The 9,526-nt window shown below is 42.2% G+C and overlaps 1 protein-coding gene across 9 annotated transcripts in view; it reads right to left on the minus strand.

Moving 5' to 3' along the window:
- MACF1 (microtubule actin crosslinking factor 1) overlaps positions 1–9,526 on the minus strand; it is a 421,177-nt gene that overhangs the window by 268,605 nt on the left and 143,046 nt on the right. Inside the window, exon 1 of one of the 9 annotated variants that reach the window (XM_037731188.1) lies at positions 7,713–8,523. The exons of 7 other annotated variants lie outside the window; for them this stretch is intronic. In XM_037731188.1, the coding sequence (XP_037587116.1) occupies positions 7,713–7,731 (19 nt within the window). In that variant the 5' untranslated portion in view covers positions 7,732–8,523. Of the gene's footprint in view, positions 1–6,874; positions 8,524–9,526 lie in introns of those variants that run through there. One more of the 9 variants, XM_017508013.2, reaches the window with a different exon arrangement.

Here is a 9,526-nt window from a genome sequence, read left to right on the forward strand (position 1 = left end):
AAAAAAAAAAAAAGAACTTAAATAGCGTTTATTGAGCACCTACTTCTGTGTTAAGCACCTTATATCTATTCTTTCTAACGTTCAACAACCCTTAAGTTAGATATTATGTTACTAGAAAAAATAAAGTCTAGGCAGATTAAGCAGCTTGCCCAAGATCACAAGGTAAGTCATGAAGTCAAACTTAAACACAGTTCTACCCAACTCCAAATCCTGATGCCTCCATTCAGGATAACATTCAAACTTTTTAGCTTGGGAGCTAAGATCCATTACGATGAAATATCTGTCTACCACTCATCTCTCTACCCTTCCATAAAAACTTCCAGCCTTATTTTTAAAATATCCCCGAAATGGGGCAGGCTTTCTCTTCGTTCCATGACTTTGCACATACTCTGTGAATATAGCTCTCCCCTTCTCTGACTACTCTTCTTCAACCTTCAACTCAATTATCCCTGTCTCCAGGAGCTTTTCCCATCTGTTACGCACACTAGTTTGGGTGCTTACTGCAGGGTATCATTGTTTACTTGTTTATCTGTCCTACTGTACTAGGAGCAATTTGAGAGTAGGCCTGACGTCAAATGGAAGCCTGCATTTGAGGTGCAAAGTTCTATGTTTTGATTCAACACAGCCTACCCACATAGTCCCAGTGCATTATGAATCATTCAAAAAGGAAGTGAGAGAAGAGCCTCTGCTGTTTCCAAAGGCCACAGAAAAATGAAAGTGCTTCAAGAAGCCCAGAAACACCAACCACCTGAAAATCTAAAAAGGATATACCACAGCTGACACAGAAGGGAAGTAGAGTTGGAATAGGCCTGTTTTGTGACCTCATGAAGTTTACAATCTAGTGGTAGAGACCAACACGTAAATAATTAATAACACCAAGCAAATAACACATCAAATACATGCTGTACAAACTGACACTATAGCACAAGCACAGAGTTGATTAATCCCCACAGAGAGGTAGGAGGTGTTTATGGAAGGTGTGGCAGAACTGTATCTGATCCTAGACAACAAAAGGCCAAGAAGCGGATGGTGTCTGAAGCAAATCTTGGATGACAAGCAGGATTCTGGCAGCCCAAAAAGGGGTTAAGAAATTCCAAACTAAAAAAAAGTACAAGTAGGCTGGGCACGGTGGCTCACACCTATAATCCCCGCATTTTGGGAGGCCGAGGTGTGTGGATCATTTGAGCTCAGGAGTTCAAGACCAGCCTGGGCAACATGACAAAACTCTGTCTCTACAAAAAATACAAAAATAAGCCAGATGTGGTGGCTTGTGCCTGTGGTCCCAGCTACTCGGGAGGCTGAGGTGGGAGGATCACTTGAGCCCAGGAGGCAGAGGTTGCAATGAGCCAAGATCGTGCCACTGCCTCCAGCCTGGGTGACAGCAAGACCCTGTCTAAAAAAACTTTTTTTTAATTTTAAGTTTCTTTTCTTTTCTTTTCTTTTTTTAAATTTACAAAGCACAAGTAGTGATTTGGAGACATGTAAGTATACAGGATGTGTTTTAGGAAACGGTATGGCTATTGCATACATGACTATACCATGAAGTTAGCAATGTGATGAGCAACCAGGCTAATGTCAGCTAGCTGACATCACAAAGGACCCAGGAAAGCTAGAGTAAGGAGTATATACTTAATTAAGCAGAACCACTGAAATTTTCTGACCCAGAGTATGTTTTGGGAAAACTAATCTGGCATCAGACTGAGGGCCACATAATACCAGAAAAACACTAAGATGTAGAAGAACCAGTTAAAAGTCTACAGTGACAGACCAGGAAGGAAATCTTAACAGCATGAATAAGGGTAGAGGCAGCAGGAATGTAAAGAAGAGGGCAGGTAGATCTGTATGACAATGTAGAGGTAGAAACAATAGCCTTTAGCTATTTTAAATAGCCTTTGTAAGGAGTGGCAGAGTTCAAGACAATTCTCTTGTTTCTGGCCAGAGCAACTAGGAAGAGAGTGGAACTTCAAGACAATGAAAACAGAAGGAGGCAATTATTTGGTGAGGGCACACTGGGTAAAGCAGAAGACAAAGAGTGAGGTGTGCCAGCGGGGAGCAGGTGGCTCACACCTGTAATCCCAGAACTTTGGGAAGCTGAGGCGGCTGGATCGAGGTCAAAAGATCAAGACCATCCTGGCCAATGTGATGAAATCCCATCTCCACTAAAAATATAAAACTTGGCTGGGTGTGGTGGCGCATGCCTATAGTCCCAGCTACTCGGGAGGCTGAGGCAGGATAATTGCTTGAACCCGGGAGGCGGAGTTCATGCCACTGCACTCCAGCCTGGTGACAGGGTAAGACTCCGTGTCAAAAAAAAAAAAAAAAAAAAAATCGAGTTGTTAGGAGGATCTTTTCAAAGACAATTGGAATCTTTGGTTGAGAGTTCAGAAGAGCAGTCAGAACTGAAGATAAGCAATTGGAGTTAACAACTTATAACTCTATTTTGACAAATCTTCCTAATCACCACTTTGCCCTATAAAATTCAATTCCAGTTTTTATTCGCTATGTTTTAGCTTGTTAAAGGAGATAAAGACCTCATCTCGACCTGAAGAAATTTACAATCTATCTAACTCTTTCAACTTTATCTCTAGACTCCCCCCTTCATGACTCAACTGCAACCATTTCAATCTCCTTACTGTTTGGAAACATACCTTTCTTGCATCCCTGCCTTTGTTCATCCCTTCCCCCAACTGAAATATCTACCCTCTTCTCTTGGAGCTTATCTAACTTGGAGACTCCTTTCTAAGTTACAGCTGAAGTCTTGCTTTGGTTACACCTTTCCAGACATATCAGCCACCTTTGGATGCCTATGGCACTTATTTATTCAGTTTACTTAGCACTAAGCATATAAACCCTATTATTAGAGATCTCTGTATGTAAGTCCATTTCTGTATCTGAACTGAGCTCTTTCAAGACAAGATCCATGCTTTAAACTTCATTAAAGGCCAAATGGGCCCAGTGGCTCACCCCCTATAATCCCAGCACTCTGGAAGGCTGAGGTGGGTGGATCACTTGAGGTCAGGAGTTCAAGACCATCCTGGCCAACATGGGGAAACCCTAAATTCTACTCTACTTAAAAAAAAAAAAAAAAAAAAATTAGCCAGGCACAGTAGCATGTACATGCAGTGCCAGCTACTTGGGAGGCTGAGGCAGGGGAATCGCTTGAACCCAGGAGGCAGAGGTTGTAGTGAGCCAAGATTACACCACTGCATTCCAGCCTGGTGACAGTGAGACTCTGCCTCAAAAAAAAAAAAAAAAAAAAAAAAAAAAATCATTAAAGGTCAGGCACAGTGGCTCACACCTATAATCCCAGGATTTTTAGGAGGCTGAAGCAGGCAGATCAACTGCGGTCAGGAGTTGAAGACCAGCCTGGCTAATACGGTGAAACCCCATCTTTACTAAAGTACAAAAATTAGCCAGGCATGGTGGTGCGCTCCTGTAATACCAGCTACTCAAGAGGCTGAGACAGAGGCCGGGCACAGTGGCTCACGCCTGTAATCCTAGCACTTTGGGAGGCCGAGGTGGGTGGATCACCTGAGGTCAGGAGTTCAAGACCAGCCTGGCCATCATGGTGAAACCCCATCTTAAAACAAACAAACAAACAAAAATATTAAAAAAAAAAAAAAAAATCATTTGAACCTGGCAGGTGGTGGTTGCAAGCTGAGATTGTGCCGCTGCGCTCCAGCCTGGGCAATAGGCAAAACTCTATCTCAAAAATAAAATTTTTTTCCATTAACTATCCAACATTTAAGACAACAACGGGTATTGAAAAATATTCATTTAACAAATATATAATGAGAGTCCTCTAGGTGTCAAGGTTATAGCCACAAGGACACATTAAGATGGCGTTTTCAGGTTGGGCACTGTGCCTCAAGCCTGTAATCCCAGCACTTTGGGAGGCCAAGGTGGGCGGATCACCTGAGGTCAGGAGTTCAAGACCAGCCTGACCAACATGGTGAAACCCCATCTCTACTAAAAATACAAAAATTAGCTGGGAATGGTGGCACAAGCCTGTAATCCCAACTACTTGGGAGGCTGAGTCAGGAGAACTGCTTGAACCAAGCAGGCAGAGGTTGCAGTAAGCTGAGATGGCGCCACTGCACTTGAGCCTGGGTGACAGAGTGAGACTCTTTCTCTGGGAAAAAAAAAAAAAAAAATGCTATTTTTCAGCAAAGAGCAGGAATTCCCACTCAGATATTCTCTCTACAGATTCAGCTTTCCTAAATTCTCCTTACCACATCTGGATCAAGGGGATTTTGTACCACTTAATGTTTCCAAAGTGAGCACAAAGAAAGCAGGCTAAATTGGAGGTCACACAATTAAAATGTGCTTAGCAATAATGTATAATGGCACAAGCATTATAAACAATTGCTATCCTCAGAAGGCTACAAGTCTACTTTGGGAGGTAAGTAGACCTCGATATTTATTGTATTTATTGTCAGGCACTGTGTGAGGCCTATCTCATTTAGTATTTGACAGTCCTCACAACTCTATCAAGTATGCTTATAGTTCATCAAATTCATGCTCAGAAAGACTTGTTAGTAATTTTCCCAAAGCCACATAGTATACAGAATTGAGATTCAACTCCAAGTCTGTCAGATCATAGACTTTTAACCTCCACAAAATTATTAGAAGACAATACAATGCTGTCCTATATAATCAAGGTAAAAGAAGTACTAATTATAACAGGGATTCATGAAAGGCATCTATCAACAATGATTGGTATAGGCCAAGAAAGTACCAATGAACATTGAGATTTGAGGTTTTAAGGAAGTGACAACTGTTGAAGCTTCAATGCAAAATTAAAATTTTACCATATTTCTGCTGGGTGTGGTGGTTCACGCCTAGAATCCCAGCACTTTGGGAGGCCGAGGTGGGTGGAACACTTGAGGTCAGGAGTTGGAGACCAGCCTGCCAATATGGTGAAAGCCCCGTCTCCATTAAAAGTACAAAAATTAGCCAGGGGTAGGGACACACACCTGTAATTCCAGCTACTTGGGAGTCTGAGGCAGGAGAATCACTTGAACCCGGGAGGTGGAGGATCATGCCACTGAACTCTAGCCTGAGCAACAGAGTAAGACTCTGTCTCAAAAATAAAATAAAATAAAACAGACCCTAAATCATGGAGTGATTGATTGTGAGGAGTATATGATATGAAAGCAATTAGCCCAGTCTCTCTCACGTAATAAGTTAACAAATGCTAGCTGGTAGTTATAGAAGTAATATAATGTGGAAAGTATATAACATGAAAATCCACTGCTAATCTTCATCCATTCTCCCTATACAAGTGATTTTATTTTACAGTGATATGAAAAAAAGAAAAGTAAATAAATAAATAAGAAGAAAACCAAGCTAGAGAAAGGCTAAGCAATGTTCCCAGTTCATATAGCTGTTAAGTGGTGGAGTAGAAACCCCAGGTACACAGTTGGTGCCAAAGCCATTTTCTTAGCTTAGGCTACAGTGCCGTTAGGGGATTATGTGGGTTAGGGGGAGATGGGGCTATTATGTTTTTGCCCTGAAACTTTCAATAAAGATTTTGGACTACTTCTCTGTTGGTTACAGAAAAGGACCTTCTGTTATACGTTTATCTCCAAGCACGTTTAGATACAGGCAATTCTTTATTCTAGGTCCCAGGGAAGAAATTTCAATGATCCAGGAAAGATAAAAAGGTAGACACTAAAATTGTCCCTCCTTGTGCCCCAAGCATTATTGCTGTGGCAGCTTCTTTTCCTCAAAAAGCACCTAAATACTTGGACTGATCAGAACCTAGTTTTGTCGCTCTCCTTCTGAGATTTTTCTAAGATCTCCTCTTCATCAAACAACCAGTTATTTCTATTTTAATGAAAATCTGCCTATTTGGGTCACAATTTTGCTCCTTGTTAAAGACTCGAAAGTATAAAATCAAAAGATAGTGGATTACCAAACCAGTGATTCCCAAACTTAGATTTCATAGACCAATACATGTTCCACAATAAATCAGAAAGCCTAACAGAAGTTGTCAACTTTTTATTTTGCTAAGGATATCTTAAAAACACACTACCATATAATAACAATTATTTCACAAAATAAAGGATATTTTAACATTAAAAAGTAGGAAAGGCAGTTTCAGAATAAAAGACAATCCTGGTTTAGCTTTATGAAAGACACACTACATTTTCTTTATATTTTTTTTCATTTTACAGAGAGTTAATGTCTCTCAATCTAGCGCCAGTTTGTATACCCTACAGTTTGGAAACCAAGGAAACCTACGACCAAAAATGTTAACTCACTTGTTCAAGGCCACAGGACATTACTTAAACAATCATTATTTAATGATGCCTTATCAAGATCTAAGTTACACCTAATATGACTCTTTCTCTAGCCTCTCTTATTTAGGTCCCTGTCCCCAGATCATCTTTGAGTCTTTTTCTCTCTCTGTCACAGCTGGCAGAGGAGCATGTAAGAGAACTAGCAATAAGTCCCAAAGAGGAAACTTGGGCCATGACTCCTCCCTCCCACCTCCCACCCCCTCAGTCTGCTCAGAGGTAGATTCCGTAACCAACTGACTTCTGCTAAAAATACACTCTGGACCTTCAGCACTATACAACATATCTTAAAAGTGGTTTCCTGATACAGGCAGAAACATGAGCATGAATTCAGTCTCTATAAAAAAGTCCTACACTCAAAGCTTGGGCTCTTCACTGCCAGTTACTGAAAGCTTAAGAAGTTCCCCAGGAAGTAGGACACCCTAATCTATTTCACTGCACATTTTAACAAGCCTAAAGGTTGTAACACCACAAGGCTTCAAAGCTCATACATTCCTATGAGTCAATGTGAGCAAGGGCAATTTGGGATCCTCAGGCCCGGACAAGGAAAAAAAAAAACTTCACATACTAACCCATACAGCACATGCGACAAACCAGGTGGGCGTTGAACTCGTGTTCATCTTGGTAACTTGGCCACATGGCGCCCCTGTGTCTGCTGAACCCACCTAAAAGGAGGGTGTGCCAAAGTACCTCCAGCTAGTGGTCTGTGCACCCTTCGCAGTTCCTCAAAAAGGGCTTCGAGGTGTGGAAAGGAGACAGCAGAACAGAGAAGTGGCTCCACCCACCACTTCCTACTGACCTCCTTCTTCCCTTGAGGTCAGAGAAGAAGCTCCTCCCTAGGGCATTTCCAAAAACTGGGTCCATGTCTCAGGCATGTAGCATGCTGTTCAAAAGTAGCTCAGTGTTTCAGACCAATAGAGCATACAGAGGGGAAAGCTCCATATACAAAAGTCCAGTCAAGGTATGAAGTGAGTAAGCCCGAGTAAGCAGAAACTGGTCTTTGAGTTACCCTCCATTTGCAGAACAGAAGCTTGTAACCTGGTGAACCTTAGTTGCAGGAGAGCTGGTGAGCTAAGTGGTTTACTGCCAAGTCAGGAAGAGTGTATCCATTGCCCAACAACTTGCTCCTCAGGTGTGCCTCTTCTCAGGCAGAAGTACATATAAAATGTTAACCAACTGAGAAGGTCTCATAACAGGAGTGACTATAATGGAGCAGGCTCATACACTCACTGTCCACTGCCAACAGATCCCTAGATTCCAAAGAGACATTCCCTTCACCGCACTCACAGCTGTCCAAAGAGAAGAGTCACAGTCACTCCCCAATGATTCCACCTACTTTATAGAGTAGCCCCACCTCAGCCAGTCTCCCAGGTAAATTATCACAGCAGATTTTATCAGCTTCAAAAATACCATTTGCTTGTTGCTCCATTCTTTCCCCTCATCCAGCCAGGAATGGCATCCCAAAGTCCCCTCCTTCTTCCCAGATCCTCCTACTCTGTCTTTACAGTCAGTGCACTTAACTCAGCTGTGCCAGAAATCCTTTTATCCATCAGTAGAAGGCTGCTTGTTTGTTTGTCCAACTTGTTTTCCGAGTCTTGGCTAATTGTACCAGACACTGGAATGTTGAAGAAACACAATGAACGGCTTTTTCATTCAGCTGGCCTGGCCCATCTATTGGTTCTTCACAGTTCTGACTCAACCAGGGGACAGAAAAGTCCAGCCTCTGTGGGTGTCAGAACAGACATTGTAGCCCTGCCCCACACCACTCAAAAAGGCCACGCTGCAGATAAGGGCCTAATCACTGGCCCTCTGCTCTAGCTCCCTAAATAGAACGACTTCTTCAGGCTAATGCTGCTTTCAATCCTGTTCCTGAAAGCAGGGAGGGAGGAGGGGCAGCACACAGGAAACAAGTTTCCAGAGATTAGCCCAAAAGACTACAAATGAAAAAAAGTAAATGCAAGCTTGCCTAGCAGGCCATTCAGTTTAAACAAGCCCTATGACCTGCCTCAGTTACCTGACAACTTCCTTCACTCCCAACTGGGTATCCCTCCCACCTACAAGCTGCTAATAATCCTGTTACTGCTTACTAATAACGGTTCTCGCAGCTGATTTTATCCATCCTATACTAAGCTCTCAGTCACCCTGATAACCTGTGACAACTATACTGAGTTTGTCCCTCTTACCAGACTCTTCTTAGCCTTGGAGGGGAAGGGTCCTCCTAGAATTTGCCTTGTACTAGGAAAAGGAATGCATAAAAAATAGGGAAGAGAGAAGAAAAATGAACATTTCCTGACTCACATTTAGTAACCTCTTCCTTTATCAGATTTAAATTCCCTTAGTGAGGCTGGGTGCGATGGCTCATGCCTGCAATCCTAGCACTTTGGGAGGCCAAGGCGGGTGGATTGCCTAAGCTCAGGAGTTCGAGACCACCCTGGGGCCAACAACACGATGAAACCCCATCTCTACTAAAATACAAAAAAATTTGCTGGGCTTGGTGGTGCATGCCTGTAATGCCAGCTACTTGGGAGGCTGAGGCAGGAGAATTGCTTGAACCCATGATGTGAAAGTTGCAGTAAGCCAAGATTGCGCCACTGCACTCCAGCCTAGGCCATAGAGTGAGACTCTCAAAAATAAAAAATAAAAATAAAGTAAATTCTCTGAGTGTAGAGACTCTTTTGCCTTCATAATCCAATCTCTAGCACATTTAGAAGGCACTCAATAAGCTAAAATTAACTGAACATCTACTGTAACTGTTAGTTCATAGGTAATGTGCTAAAAACTTTAAATAGCATTTCATAAAATCCCAACAACAATTCTCTAAGAAAGGTATTATCATTTCCATTTTAGAGATAAAAATTCCAGGACTTTAAAAGGTTAAATAACTTAACCAAGATTACATGTCCATGTGTCTAGCTCCAAAGCTGTGCTTCCTGTTATATCCTGCTGTCTCTGACAGGGACCTAAACCAGAATAAGTAAACTGAGGTACAGGAGTTGTATATGTAAGAAGGTAAAATATCCTTGGGAAGGGTAAGAAATTAAAAACATTGAGCATCACACAGTGGGGTCTGTCGGGGGGGGATATAGGGGAGAGACAGCGGGGGGTGGAGAGTTGGGGAGAGATAGCATGGAGAGAAATGCAAGATATAGGTGATGGGGAGGAAGACAGCAAATCACACTGCCATGTGTGTACCTATGTGACAATCTTAATGTTCTTCACATGTA

This window comes from Cebus imitator, unplaced genomic scaffold (genome assembly GCF_001604975.1).
Source record: "Cebus imitator isolate Cc_AM_T3 unplaced genomic scaffold, Cebus_imitator-1.0 Scaffold385, whole genome shotgun sequence".
Taxonomy (NCBI): Eukaryota; Metazoa; Chordata; class Mammalia; order Primates; family Cebidae; genus Cebus; species Cebus imitator.